The sequence below is a fragment of the Mustela erminea genome, chromosome 18 (genome assembly GCF_009829155.1).
Source record: "Mustela erminea isolate mMusErm1 chromosome 18, mMusErm1.Pri, whole genome shotgun sequence".
Lineage (NCBI taxonomy): Eukaryota > Metazoa > Chordata > Mammalia > Carnivora > Mustelidae > Mustela > Mustela erminea.
Genome location: NC_045631.1, coordinates 42,597,126 through 42,612,430, shown reverse-complemented (window position 1 = coordinate 42,612,430; position 15,305 = coordinate 42,597,126). Strand labels below are relative to the sequence as shown.

At 41.8% G+C, this 15,305-nt stretch overlaps 1 protein-coding gene across 10 annotated transcripts in view; it reads left to right on the top strand.

Annotated features, from left to right (window-relative positions):
* BRCA1 (BRCA1 DNA repair associated) overlaps positions 1–15,305 on the top strand; it is a 68,190-nt gene that overhangs the window by 37,484 nt on the left and 15,401 nt on the right. For 9 of the 10 annotated variants that reach the window (XM_032322960.1, XM_032322959.1, XM_032322957.1 and 6 more), the window contains 5 exons: positions 1,355–1,526; positions 8,182–8,308; positions 10,516–10,706; positions 12,216–12,526; positions 14,794–14,881. In XM_032322960.1, the coding sequence (XP_032178851.1) occupies positions 1,355–1,526; positions 8,182–8,308; positions 10,516–10,706; positions 12,216–12,526; positions 14,794–14,881 (889 nt within the window). The remainder of the gene's footprint in view (positions 1–1,354; positions 1,527–8,181; positions 8,309–10,515; positions 10,707–12,215; positions 12,527–14,793; positions 14,882–15,305) is intronic. The other variant, XM_032322958.1, reaches the window with a different exon arrangement.

Here is a 15,305-nt window from a genome sequence, read left to right as displayed (position 1 = left end):
CAGGGTGTGATCAGCGACAGAACTACCTACAAGCACCACGTGGTGGCAGTGGCCCTGCTGCACACGTTGGCTGCAGGGCGGTCTCAGGGCAGCAGCAGAAACCTTGTGACGCTGGGAATACATTTTCTGGCCATAAAACCTGCAAGCTGTGAACTCGGTGTCGCGGGAGAAAGTAGATGGCTTGTTTTTAGTAGAGGGCAAAGTCATTTGCAAGGATCAGAAGCAACGAAGGGTGAAACAGTCCGTTTCCCTGGGGTTCGCCAGCAGCCGTGGATATTCCTTCTAACCGTGATGAGGAAATGTGTGGTTTGGAAAGCTCCTTACTTACCAAGTACTTTGTTTATCAAAAACCTAAGACTTAGGAGCGCCTGGGAGGCTCAGTGGGTTAAGCTTCTGCCGCTGGCTCAGGTCATGATCTCAGGGTCCTGGGATTAAGCCCCACATCGGGCTCTCTGCTCCGCGGGGAGCCTGCTTCCCTTCCTCTCTCTCTGCCTGCCCCTCTGCCTGCTTGTGACCTCTCTCTCTGTCAAATAAATAAGTGACATATTAAAAAACAGAACAAAACCTAAGACTTAGTAGATTTCTTCTTGAAATGAAGAAACAAACATCAGAAGCCCTATAAGCAAGAAGAGCCCATTATCTTGAATTGAAAACAGTAGCTATCCTTACAGGATTTCCCAGGGCTCTTTCTGCTAGATCCTTCCCTCCAGCTGATGATCTCTAGGTACCCTCTGAGAACAGCAACACTGTGAGGGCTCTAATACCCAGCATGCCTCCCATATAATAGATGGTCAGCAAATAATTTTTGAAGGAACAAATAGATAAATCAATGGGTTAGCTCTTTGCCCTCTCTCTTTTAGAGACTAAATGGTCCAAGAATGGCAGAAAAGAAAGAATCCTCACCAGCCAGAAATCAGACATTATGTGTATGGACTAATCCAAATCCCATAAGAGTCCTACGGTACCAAATCTGTGAAACACAGCCTGTGTAAAATATTAACAGAATCATGCTGATTTTAAATATCGTGTTTGAGTACCTTCATTGTTTTCTTTTGCTTCCTATCTTTAAAAGAAAATAACCAGCTTTGAAAAAACATTGCAATAAAGCCAACTCTGTTGGGGAGAGTTTGAGGAGTTTTTTTTTCAACTCTAACTCAAACATCATTCTGAAATAATTTCATGGGCATTAATTGCAGGAGTGTGGTTGGATTAAAAGGTGTTCAGCCAGAACTTATGATTCCATACTAGGTGGTTTCCATTTCCATGCTAAAATTAATTGGTGTGACATACTTTTGCTCTCTGGCAAGTCGCTAAAAGAGTGTGACTTTCCTGATGTCATTTCTTGTGTTTACAGCAGAGGGATACCATGCAAGATAACCTGATAAAGCTCCAGCAGGAAATGGCCGAACTGGAAGCTGTGTTAGAGCAGCACGGGAGCCAGCCTTCTCGAAGTTCCCCTCCCCCCGTGGCAGGTTCTTGTGCCCCGGAGGACCTGCTCAATCCGGAGCAAAACACATCAGAAAAAGGTTTGTCATATTGGCCAAACTCTGGTATGTTAAGCAGAATTCTTCTCCTCCCTAAGCCTTTATCCTGCTATAAAATGTGGGCCGTGGGCGCCTGGGTGGCTCAGTTGGTCAAACATCTGACTCTTGACTTTGGCTCAGGTCATAATCTCAGGGTCCTGGCATCAAGCCCCACATCTGGCTCCATGCTCAGCACAGAGTCTCCTTGTCCCTCTCCCTCTGCTCCTCCCCCTGCTCATGCTCACACTCTCTCATTCTCTCAAATAAATAAATAAAATCTTAGGGGGAAAAAAAACATGTGGGACTAACTCCAACATTTTATGTTCTTTGCTCAGCAGAGGTTTGCTGAGTCACTCCATGGGTAATTTTATTTAGAGCCTTGCCTCTGGCCCCTGCTCACAACTGTTTACCTTACAGAGTAACCAAGACAGTCATGAAGTGTCATCGTCTGGCTACACACAGTGAGGAGATGCTATGGGAAGCCCATAGGAAAGTGAGTGTGATGGCAGAGACTGGAACTAGGCAACCCTTTATTCTAGGAAGCTTGGAAAAAAACAACACTTAGACTTAGTCCTTTTTTTTTTTTTTTTTTTTAAGATTTTTTTATTTATTTGACAGACAGAGATCACAAGTAGGCAGAGAGGCAGACAGAGAGGAGGAAGCAGGCTCCCTGCCGAGCAGAGAGCCCGATGCGGGGCTCGATCCCAGGACCCTGGGATCATGTGTCGAGCCGAAAGCAGAGGCTTTAACCCACTGAGCCACCCAGGCGCCCCACTTTTTTTTTTTTTTTTTAAAGATTTTTTTTTATTTATTAGAGAGAGAGGAGCGAGAGTGAGCACAGGCAGACAGAGAGGCAGGCAGAGGCAGAGGGAGAAGCAGGCTCCCTGCCAAGCATGGAGCCCGATGTGGGACTCGATCCCAGAACGCTGGGATCATGACCTGAGCTGAAGGCAGCTGCTCAACCAACAGAGCCACCCAGGCATCTCAGACTTAGTCCTTTTAACAGTGGTGTCAGGTCCCAAAGCCCTATTTATTTATTTATTTATTTAACCCCCGCCCCCTCCTTTTTAAAGATTTTATTTGTTCACTTGAGGGAGAGAACGAACAATGGGGGAGGCAGAGAGAGAAGCAGGATCCCCATCGAACAAGGAGCCCGATGTGGGGATTGATCCCAGGACCCTAGGATCATCACCTAAGCCGAAGGCGGACACTTAACCGACTGAGGCGCTCAGAGAGAGATCTGTCCTAGGTGTCAGGAATTGCACCATGATCCACAAAAAGTCCAGTTCTGTGGAAGAGCCTGGCACTTTATCACAGCATCGTGGTCATCAGCAAGACCAGGTGGACCTCTGAGAGAAGGCGTTTGGAGTAACCAGGCAGCTTGGAATTGATCAGAGCTGACTTCCTATAAGAAGTGAGCAATGAGGGAGCCTGGGTGGCTCAGTTGTTAAGCGTCTGCCTTCAGCTCAGGTCATGATCGCAAGGTTCTGGGATTCGGTCCCTCCATTGGGTTCCTTGCTCAGTGGGGAATCTGCTTCTCCCTCTCCTGCTCCCCCTGCTGGTGTTCCCTTTCTTGCTGTGTCTCTCTCTGTCAAATAAATAAATAAAATCTTTTAAAAAAGTGAACACAGACCTGAGGAATAACATGGCATAAATGAAGGAAAACGAGCTGAAAGGTAAGGTTGCATGTTTAACTGGACAGAGACTTGTGGTGTTGTGAGAATAGCACATCAGGCAGCTTGTAAATAGGGACAGATCCGCAAAATATAGGTGAGAGGAAATGCTCAGGCACAGGTGCTTGACACAGGGATGGAGGGCAGGGAGAGAGAGGTAGGGGGCTGCTGCTTAGGGACCTGTAGGTGCGGTGAGCCGCCCCCCCCCCCCCAATGTTCTTCACTACTGTCTCCGTGATAGCCACCCTGCTAACTTCCTGTGAAGGTTCCTTCTTCATTGCTCCCTTCCCCTGCTGGGGGCCTTAGGCCCTGCCTTTTCGTCTTTCTAGGAACTCAAGTCTTAATTCTCCAGAAGAGTGTGGCCCTGGTCCCAGAATGTGCCTTGCAGTATTTTTGTGTTCAGGGAGAAACAGTAGCTCATGCATGAGGAGCTCGGGACTCTGTTGCTATGGCAGTGATTCAAATGTATTTCCTTAAATGCTTCCTTTGTAACCGTACCTTCATTTAGTTCCTCTCCCAGATAATGAAGCCCAAAGTCTCGTCCCCGGCACAGCTCTCTTTGGGGTGCTTTCACCCTCTTCAGTCTAAAAACAGACGAGACTTCCCATGTTAATGCATAGCATAGAAAATGTTACTGTCTGGCTTTGAATATGTGTGTAAATCTACTGTCTCTGCTTTGGAGTGTAGTGTGTATGCATTTATTTTTTCCTAAAGATCTGCAGACAACGTGTTTCTTGTGGCTTTCTTTCTATTTATTTATTTATTAAAGGTTTTATTTATTTATTTCACAGACAAGAGATCACAAGTAGGCAGAGAGGCAGGCGGGGAGCGGGGCAGGGGAGCCGCGGGACCCTGGGATCATGACCTGAGCCGAAGGCAGAGGCTTAACCGAGCCACCCAGACGCCCCTCTGTATAACACTTTTGTCAAGAGCTTTTACTCTATCCTTTATAGTAAACTTATACACAGCCTTCTTTTCCATGAAATTATAGTTTCCTCAGACTTCTGAGGTAGGTGGGTAAATTTTGAGAGGAGAAAGGAGAAGCTTATGAAAATTTCCTAGTTTAAAAGAAAAAAGGAGAGGCACCTGGGTGGCTCATTGGGTTAAGCCTCTCTGCCTTCGGCTCAGGTCGTGATCTCAGGGTCCTGGGATGGAGCCCTGCATCAGGCTCTCTGCTCAGCGGGGAGCCTGCTTCCCCCCCCCCCCGCCCCCCCCCCCCCGCCTCTGCCTGCCTCTCTGCCTACCTCTGATCTCTGTCTGTCAAATAAATAAATAAAATCTTTAGAAAAATAAATAAATAAAATTTTAAAAGAGAAGAAAAAGGAAAAAGTCCTTTCTCCCAACTCCACAGAGAATGTCCTCCATGACTTTGTACGTTGGCATAACTGAAATATGTTGTGCAAATTGCTCAAAGCCTGCTTCTCAATAAGATCTACCATGAACCACCATATTTTCTATTGCAACTTTGACCTGTCTGACTTCTCCAGCTCTACTCCCTCCCCACTGTTGTTCTTTTCATAAGCCTTGCAAACTTTTAATAATACACAACTTGTTGTGCTCACTGTTTGGAGTTCTTCCTCACATTCCACTAGAATGTAGATTCCATGAGGGCAGAGAACTCTGAGAACACAGTAGGTACTCAGTAAATACTTTAATTCACATTATTCAAAATAATTTCCTTTTCCCAAAAAGGAAATTTTGGGGTATGGATTCTGAAATTTGGGGGCTTTATTTCTGAAACAGTGTGTCAACCTAATATCAACTCAAGTTTTGCAACTTTTCCTTTCTTAAGTTGGTTTGAATTGAGCTAAAATTCAAGCAAACTTGTTACTTCTTTTTTTAAAGATTTTATTTATTTGTCAAAGAGAGAGAGAGCGCACAAGCAGGGGGAGCAGCAGGCAGAGGGAGAAGCAGACTCTCCACTGAGCAGGGAGCCTGATGTGGGACTCGATCCCACAACCCCCAGATCATGACCTGAACTGAAGGCAGATGCTTAACCATCGGTGCCACGCAGGCGTCCCTCAGGCAAATTTCTTGATCTAGAAAGGGTAGTTTTGTTTACCTTCAGCTATAAGGACTTTTTTTTAATGCACTTTTTATTTTTGGATTATTTTAGATTTATAGAAAAGTAGCAATGATAGTACAGAGAGTTCCTGCGGGAATTCTACCACTTACCTAGTTTTGGTTTCCAAATATCACCCTACATCACCATGGTGCTTTTGTCACACCCAAGAAACCAACACTGGTACATTACTAGTAACAAATGAAACTCTAGACTTATTTGGATTTCACTGGTTTTTATTTTTAAAATCCTATCTATTTGTCTCTACATACGTGGCTTAAGATCCTGTATACATATTTTATTTATATATACATGCATATATATATATATATATTTTTTTTTTAAATCTCTGGATGGCAGGATTATGGATGTTTAAGATCCATTTTTTTTAAAGATTTTATTTTTTGAAGGATGTAGGTCCTATACTTTGTAGTTTATCATTTCTTAAACCTGAATTTCATTGTAGATTCTGTATTTGTAGTTTATCCTTTCTTAATAACGTTCTTTCTTCTGTGATTTTTTTCCTTTAATCCCCCCATACTTTTCATAATTCTTAGTGCATAATAGGCAGTAAGTTTATTAAATGTTTGGTCTAGGCCATATTCCCTACCCATGAAGAATATAACGGGTTAAGACCCCCAGAAGAGGGGTACCTGGGTGGCTCAGTCAGTTAAGTGTCTGCCTTTGACTCAGGTCATGATCAAGTCCTGGGTCATGGGATCAAGTCCCACGTCGGACTCCCTGCTCAACGGGAAGTCTGCCTCTCCCCTTGCTTGTGATTTCTCTCTCACACTCTTTCTCTCTCAAATAAATAAAATCTTTTAAAGGTGGTGGGTGATTTAAGAGGGATCATTCCAGGACTTGGGCTCTGGGTCCTGCTTTATGAAATAAGGATTAAGGAAGAAGAAAAGCAGAAAACTTTTTTTTTTTTTTTTTTGACAGAGAGAGATCAGTAGACAGGCAGGCAGAGAGAGAGAGGGAGAAGCAGGCTCCCCGCTGAGCAGAGAGCCTGATGCGGGTCTTGATCCCAGGACCCTGAGATCATGACCTGAGCCTAAGGCAGAGGCTTAATACACTGAGCCACCCAGGTACCCAAAAAGCAGAAAACTTTTGCCCAGTATTTCTTGTATACTCTTCAGGTATGGAATGCAACTCAGGTTAGTTTAATTTCTTTGTCGTTTGAGCCTTATTATATTGAAAAGAGCAGGGCACCTGAGTGGTTGAGTCAGTTAAGTGTCTGATGCTTGGTTTCAGTTCAGGTCATGGTCTTGGGGTCCTGGGATTGAGCCCCATGGGGTTTTGGGCTCAGCTCAGGGTCTGCTTAGGATTTTCTCCCTCCCTCTCCCCTGCCTCCCCCCACCCCCGTTCTCGAGCACTATCTGTCTCTCTCTCTCAAATAATAAATAAAATCTTTAAAAAGAGAAGAAAAGAGCAACTCGTATGTCAAATATTTAGACAATGGAATGACTTTAATATCTGTGTTTGTATCTAAGGCTCCTCCCTGCCCCACACCTTTTCACTCTTTTTTCCTTTGATTTTTTTAAAGATTTGATTCATTTATTAGAGAGAGAGTGAAACCATGAGCAGGAGGAGAGGGAGAGGGAGAAGCAGACTCCCCACTGAGCAGGGAGCCCTACATAGGGCTTGATCCCAGGACTCCGGGATCATGACCTGAGCTGAAGGCAGACACTGAGCCACCCAGGTGCCCCTCACTTTTTTTTTTTTAAACCCTTTCCAGTGGTTGCTTCTGTTTGGTATGATTCCTTAGAAACTATGCATTATCTTTTATCAGTTATTACCCTGTTTTGGGGGGGTAAATGATACCCAGTTGAAAGAACATCCTACTGGTTCACTGTAAGACTGCTTGCTTTCAGCAGTTGGGAATTCCTGTGTTTCTAATACACAGATCCCGAAAAGAGACATAAAGGAAACTAGAAATAATACATTGGAGGAGTAACTCAGGAGATCAGTGATTATTGCCCCCCCACCAGGCTACCTAGTGACTTAAAAAACAGTTTAATTAATATAGCCTTTTGCTTAAATTTTTCTGCCTTTGTTTTATGCATTTGAACTTCTCTAATAAAAGCTCAAAATAAATTACAGTCATCAGTGACTTTTTAATGGGTAGAAGACATTTGTAATTTTAAGTGTTTGTTTTTGCTTTTTAAAAGATTTCTGCCTCAAAGGCATTTCCTAGAAAACAGTGGTACAATAATACATTTGGAGGAATTAATAAATAAAAAGGACGCACTACCGTGCCAGAACTTTGCCTTGGGTCTGTTGTCTGTGTTTTCCTTTTCCTGTGCCATTTCCTCAGCAGTTCCATAGATTACTTCAAGGCTCCTTGGTTTATGTGTGTGTGGGTTTTTTGGTTTGTTTTTTTCTTCGTCATTGAAAATGGGAAGCAAAATGTCACCTGTTTTTTCTTTCTCCTCCAACTGCTCCCCTCTTATTTGCCCACACGTGCAAACAGCCCACGCCCCCATCCTCTCCAGTCTTTGATGTGGAGGCAGTAGGGAATGTACTTGGTGCTTTCCAGTACTTCTCTTCCCTGTTATCTAAGGGGAGGGATTTCAGAATAATTTATTTTGCTGCAGAGATAAAAATTCATTTCCTATTCTTGTTTCCTTATCATTCTGAGCCAAAAAAATGTATGTTTTTCCCAGCCTCGTCTCAGCCAGGTATCTCCATTTACTCCGTCCTCAAGTGTTCCCTTTCACTGTCCCTACAATTTTTGAGTCATTTATTTTCATCGGGTGCTGCATCACTTCTGTTTACAAAATTCTGCCTGATATACTTGTTTAAAAACCAATTTGATTGTCACAGGTTGCTGCTTTTGAAAAAATCAATATCCTCACCTAAATTACCACCATGAGGACAAAGCAGTAAAGTAGATTTCTTTGTTTTCTCATTCCATTTAAAGCAATATTAACTTCAGAGAAAAGTAGCGACTATCCTAAAAGCCAGAATCCCGAAAGCCTTTCTGCGGACAAATATCAGGTATCTCTGGATAGTTCCACCGGTAAAAATAAAGAACCAGGAACAAGAAGGTAAGAAGAAATAAATGTCTTGTTATAGAATCTAAGTAACATCTTTACTTATATCGAACTCTTATTATTAAATTTTTTTCACTGTCCTTTTTTTGGTTTTTTGTAAAGAGCTGTTTCTAACCTCTCATTGCTCTAGGACAATTCTTTTGTTTAATTCCGCGGGTTTTCTGAAACTATGCAAGGCCTGAGGTACGAGGTGAGAAATGCACAGTAGATCTGTCCCTTTCGAAGGGCAGAATAAAATATAGAACTGAAACCTAAATAAAGCCTGGCAGCTGAGGCAGACAGGCAGCCCTGGCCCTGATTGAAATTTTGGCCTCTCTAGAAAAAGTTTAGCTATTGATTTACCCCGGGAAAATTCAGAATATCTCTCAGGGATGTCTATGCAATCCATTATTGTAAGACTGTGCAGCACTTCATGTTTTCAAAAGTACTTTATCCGCTTCCTCGTTGGATCTTTACAATACTGTGAGGGTAAAAGGATAAGTTGGGACTGTTCTTTCTATTTGATAGTTCAGGACAGAACCTCAGAGCCATTAGAGTCCAGTGTCTCACCACTCTAGGAAGGAAAAGGAATTTGTATTTATTGAGTTCCTACTGCGTATACATATACTTTTATTTTTTTATTTATCTTCCCGAAAATACTTGACAAGTTGTTGATAATCTAATCACACTGTCTTTTAAGCCTCGTGAACTGAGGGTATATTTTTGAGCCTGGAAACTGACATTGTGGCTGTGACAGAATACAGAGATCTGGCCTCCATAAACCCATGTTTAGAGGGAATGACCTCATTGCCATGTTTTAATCTGTTGTGCTAACCATCCATTTAATGTTTACGCTAAATATTCCTATACCTCCTCCTCCTCCCCCGTGTACCCTACAGAGACTTCTATTAAAGATCCTACACATTAGAGCACCTGGGAGGCTTAGACAGTGAAGGGTCCAATTCCTGATCTCAGCCCAGATCTTGATCTCAGGGTTGTGAGTTCAAGCTCCACAATGGCTCCATGCTGGGTGTAGAGCCTACATAAAATATATATTTCAGGGGCGCCTGGGTGGCTCAGTGGTTAAGCCGCTGCCTTCGGCTCAGGTCATGATCTCAGGGTCCTGGGATCGAGTCCCGCATCGGGCTCTCTGCTCAGCAGGGAGCCTGCTTCCTCCTCTCTCTCTCTCTCTGCCTGCCTCTCTGCCTACTTGTGATTTCTCTCTGTCAAATAAATAAATAAATAAATCTTAAAAAAATAAAAAAAAAAATATATATATATTTCAGATATATATATAAACACATATATGTATATATGTAAAGGAAAAAAACCTACACTTTGATTGAATGTCCTCTCTCTAGTAGACTACCTGAGAGCTGTGGTTCGGGTTTTGCTCATCTTTAATGCACAGAGCCTACTTTTATTGCCTGACTTGTAGTAAACACCCAATAATTGTTTAATAGACAATTATTTAATGTATTTCAATTATTAAATTATGTTATAATATCTTATAATCCATTATGGTAGATTACATATCATAATAATTTTATTATTTATTAAAGTCCATTGTTTACTATTTAAAGGAAACTATAAATAATGCATTTGAGGATGAATTCCTCAAATCTGTTAAGTATCCTTTAAATCTGTTGCTAAGTATCTTATTCTGCAAAGCCCTAAACACCTGAAAGAGTGGAGGATGGAATCACTCGGCACATGTGCTCTTCTGACAGTATTTTATAGCTGGCTTTTGTTTTGAGAATGGCTTTGGACGTCAAAAAGATAGGAGGTAGGCATGATTCTATGAATTCTGCTAAAATTGGGTAAAAAGAATTAGTGTATAAATGTCAAAATTAATCAGCTTTCTATTTTCATGAGAGATCTGATTCTAATACATCCATTTGGACTCAAGTGGAGTAGCACATAGAATTTGATTGAGTGAGCGGCAGTGGAGAATTTGGTGAAATTTGCTGACACGCTTTTAAACAGCTGAGAGATAGCCTGCGTCAGCCCAGACCCTAAGCAGAGCTGTTATATGTCAGCCCTGACGTACTGGCAGGCTTCATGAATCCAGGATTCTGGGCAATCACTCGGGTTCTTTTTCCCTAGTCATTCCCCATGTCCCTGACAGTGAGATGTTCCACTTGTGCGTCCGCTGCCCGGGAAGGGTGATGAGTTCTTTCACAAACTGTCGTGGTGTGTTTCTCCCTTCATCCTTCTTCTAGGTCTTCCCCCTCTCAGTCCCGGTTGTTAGATACGAGGTGGTATGTGCACAGCTGCCCAAGGAGTCTTCAGGACACGGACTGCCCTTCACAAAAGGAGCTCATTAAGGTTGTCAGTGTAGAGGAGCAACAAGCGAGTAAGTCAGAGGCGCGAGATTTCATGGAGCAGCCTTATTTGCCAAGACCAGATCTGGGTAATACTTCATCTGTTGTAATGGAGAAAACACATCTGTTTTACTTTGAATCTGACCTAAAGATATTTTGGTTAATCAGCTTTTAAGATGTCTAGCATGTCTAGGGCGCCTGTGGGTGGCTCAGTGGGTTAAGCCGCTGCCTTCGGCTCAGGTCATGATCTCAGGGTCCTGGGATCGAGTCCCGCATCAGGCTCTCTGCTCAGCAGGGAGCCTGCTTCCTCCTCTCTCTCTCTCTCTCTGCCTGCCTCTCTGCCTACTTGTGATCTCTCTCTGTCAAATAAATAAATAAAATCTTCAAAAAAAAAAAGTGGCTAGGGGCGCCTGGGTGGCTCAGTGGGTTAAGCCGCTGCCTTCGGCTCAGGTCATGATCTCAGGGTCCTGGGATCGAGTCCCGCATCGGGCTCTCCGCTCAGCAGGGAGCCTGCTTCCTCCTCTCTCTCTCTGCCTGCCTCTCTGCCTACTTGTGATCTCTCTCTGTCAAATAAATAAATAAATAATCTTAAAAAAAAAAAAAAAAAAGATGTCTAGCATGTCTAGTCTATAGTGAATGCTTCTCTTATACTTAAACCCATTTTAGAAAAATAACTTGAATATTAATCCAAATTTACATGAAAATTATTGCAGTTCTTAGTCTTTCTTTATTGGTTTAACTCCAACAGTTTTGAGGATGGGAGAGTCATGTGCTCTGAATATTTTATTTCAACTGTTAAGTAAGAATTCTAGGGCCCTAGGGCCGCCTGCCTGGCTTAGTCAGTAAAAGAAGCAACTCTTGATCTTGGGGTCGGCGACTCTTGATCTTGGGATCGTGAGTTTGAGCCCCACAATAGACATAGAGATTACTTAAAAATAATAATAATAAAGTAAAAAAATAAAGAATTCTAGGGCCCTAGAAGTTTTCAGCCTGTCCTTTATTGAAAAATGAGTCCGATCTCCAAAGTAAGCTCTTATTATATGAATTAATGAATATAAATGACTATGTATTTTATGCCTTATAAATCACTTTAAATGAGTGGTGTGTTTTATGGCTTATAAATCAAAGTTTTAATCAGTAAAGAAAGTTTTAAATTAGTCCTCAAAAACACATTATCATAAAAGGTGCTCTTTGGCACCTAAATGTTGTATTTGGCTGTGTTCATTAAGGTCATTTTAGGAATCTCACATTTTCTTTAGCTATGCTTACTTCCTGGTGGAGTGACGTTTTCTGAAGCATTTCAGAAATGTTCTTCTAGGGGCACTTGGGTGGCTCAGTGGGTTAATCCTCTGCCTTCGGCTCAGGTCATGATCTCAGGGTCCTGGGATCGAGCCTCACTTCGGGCTCTCTCCTTGGCAGGGAGCCCACTTCCTCCTCTCTCTCTGTCTGCCTCTCTGCCTACTTGTGATCTGTGTCTGTCAAATGAATAAATAAAATCTTAAAAAAAAAAAAGTTTAAAATATAGAATCATGATGAATACTACTTGTAATTGAAGATTCATCATCATGTGGATTTAACTTCTTCCCCATGCTTTTCAGAGGGAACCCCTTACCTCGAGTCTGGAATCAGCCTCTTCTCTGATGACCCTGAGTCTGACGCCTCTACAGACAGAGCCCCAGAGCCAGCTCATGTTAGCCACATGCCAGCTGCAACCTCTGCATTGAAATTACCCCAATTTCAAGTTGAAGAATCAGCCAAGAGTACAGCTGCTGTCCATATTGCTAATACTGCTGGGTACAATAAGAGGGAAGACAGTGTGGGCAGGGAGAAGCCAGAAGTTATATCTTCAATAAAAAGAGTCAACAGAAGAATATCTATGGTGGCATCAGGCTTAACACCAAAAGAATGTGTGAGTGTATTTATGTATCTCCCTAACACCTGAGACGTCTTAACATATTGCAAATAGTTTTCAATACGTACTAGCAATGAATAACGTATAAGAAATCTAGGAACCAAGAACGATTCTATGTAATCTAATTTCCATTGCTAATTTCTGAAAATTGGGGCCTAGGTAAAGCTGTAGCATAGACTATTTTGTATATATTTACTTAAGAAAATAGTTATTAAATATTAGCAGAAAGGGTATAGTTTTGAGTATAACATAGAGCTTTTTAATTTATTTTTTTTAATCTAAAAAACCAAGTAAGTATAGTTTTAATCCCCAGAGGAAACACCTTGGTTTACATCTGAGTGAATTTACAACCATAATTAACTAAATCCAAAGTGCTTCCAAGCAAATGGCCAGATAGTGGCATTTCTCCAGTGTTTGTCTTTATCCCAGCTTGTAACACAGTTATTCCATAGCTCGCTCTATCATTTCTGCCCTATAGCACCCCTTCCCTATTAGGATTTGACATGTCCTTGGGCCCCTGGTACCAGAAATAGGAATTGTTTCACATTGTAGAAAAATATCCATTAAAATATTAAGACCACTGAAATTTTGTTTCTCCTTGGGCTGAGTGTAGATTTCAGACATCTTAGGAAATTAATCTCCCTGGTAATTAATCACCATTGGTATCCTTTCATAATAAAGTAGTTGAATGAATATTTCTTTAATATCATAGAATAGCACACCAGCGTATCAGATGGATGAAATAGTGGGTGCCATTTATTGCACACTGAGAGATGACCCAGTCATTCTTAAGTATTTTTCTTAATATATCCTTCCTAGGCTTCCTTTAACCCTTTCTTAATATAACCTTCCTAGAACCATTTCTCGCCTCTCTATAGGTAGCAGCTCAGGGGCCAAATGTATCCTACTACTAATCCCACTGTACCTACTATGTCTGCCGTAGTAGATACAGTGAATAAATTCTCATCAATAATGCTAAAATTCCCATCTCACAGCCATGTGGCCAGATCAGCTATTTGTTCTGAAAATTCATACCTTCGTCTGCTTATACTGCTCTTGATCATTTACCTATACCTCTAGAATTCCCATTTATTCATTGAAAATTAGCATTCCCCTTTGTTTTGTGAGTTCAGCTTTTCAAAGAGGCTAAAATGATCTAATCTTTCCTTGCCACGGAGGACTCCGCGGAGCTGCAGATTAGACTGTAAGCGACTTGGGTATGTGTTGTCTTTAGGCAAGCCAAGAAGAAAACTTTTCGGCTCCATTCAGACTTGCTGAAGTGTGGTAAATTTATTATGAAAGCTGCTGACTGTAGTACACATGATTAATTCCGAAGCCCACATTAAGATGATCTTTTCAGCAATTGCTGTTCTAACTGAATACTGTTTCAAGGCTGGGATTTCAGCAATTAATCAGTTCAGAATTGCTAATGATCCTGGCAGAAGGGCAGCGGCAAAAGGGGGAGGATGTCATTAGCTTCTCTAGCCTCCCTTTTGCAGTGCCCTGTGGCAGTAGGGAGCAAGCAGCTTAAAAGAAAGATGACTGCTCTCCGTTGCAGTTTTGCGCAGCCCAGAAATATTGGCAGGGGTGGCCGTGACTAGTACAAGATGGCCCTTAGGAAGAGAAGTTGTTTACCAAACAGTAGCTACTGATTATGTCAACTGTGTCCGTAATGGATCTGGTTAATCCCTTTTACTGCTTATTGATTTTTATTTGATTGATAGATAATAGCTAGAAGGCTGTAGCTTTCTTTTCCGATGCATCTGAGTCTCTTCCAATCCTTATTCTTAAGGGGAAATTGATAGCTTTTGCACTGACCTTTAGAAGCATCTTGAATGTTTTGTAACTCTTAGAGGGTTGAACCTTATTTTCAGCCACGTACCTGTGGCATAACTTTGAACAAGCTGGTCACCTCTTGGCTTATAAAGTGTAGGCAGATAAACCTAAATTATAGTAGAGTATCACTCTGCAAAGGAACTGGCTTAGGGAATCAGATTATATGGGCTATTAAAGGGAAAAATTATTATTTTTGAATCCTGGGTTGTAATTCTGTGTCTGTGAGTGCAAATTATTTTAGAATTTTTTCCAATGAATTCTACATAATTTTTTATTAAATTACTGTTTATTTTGGGACTTCAGGCATGTTTGAATAAAAGGGATGTACGTTTTATGAGGGAAATGGAGAGTCAAAGCTAGGGTAACTAGCATTCTAAGCTATGTACTAGAGGTAATTGATTATAACGTAATATTTGATTTGATTTTAGATGCTTGTGCACAAGTTTGCCAGAAAACACCACATCACTTTAACTAATCAAATTTCCGAAGAGACTACTCATGTCATCATGAAAACAGGTATACCACGAGCCTCACAGAGCATGTTATGTCTGTTGCATAAAACTACATGAAGAAATGGGAGAATCTGTCAGGCAAAGGATGGATGACAGTCTTCCAACAGTTGATCAGTTATTTATGAAAGAAAAATAAGGGGCACCTGGGTGGCTCAGTGGGTTAAGCCTCTGCCTTCAGCTCAGTCATGATCTCGGGGTCCTGGGATCGAGCCCTGCATCGGGCTCTCTGCTCAGCGGGGAGCCTGCTTCCCCCTCCCTCTCTCTCTGCCTGCCTCTCTGCCTACTTGTGATCTGTCTGTCAAATAAATAAATAAAATCCTTAAAAAAAAAAAAAGAAAGAAAGAAAAGAAAAATAATAGTTTTGCTATGTCCTGACCCCCTTTTGTTTGGGGTAAGATCTGGAGAGTAGTGAGTCAGGAATGGTGAAC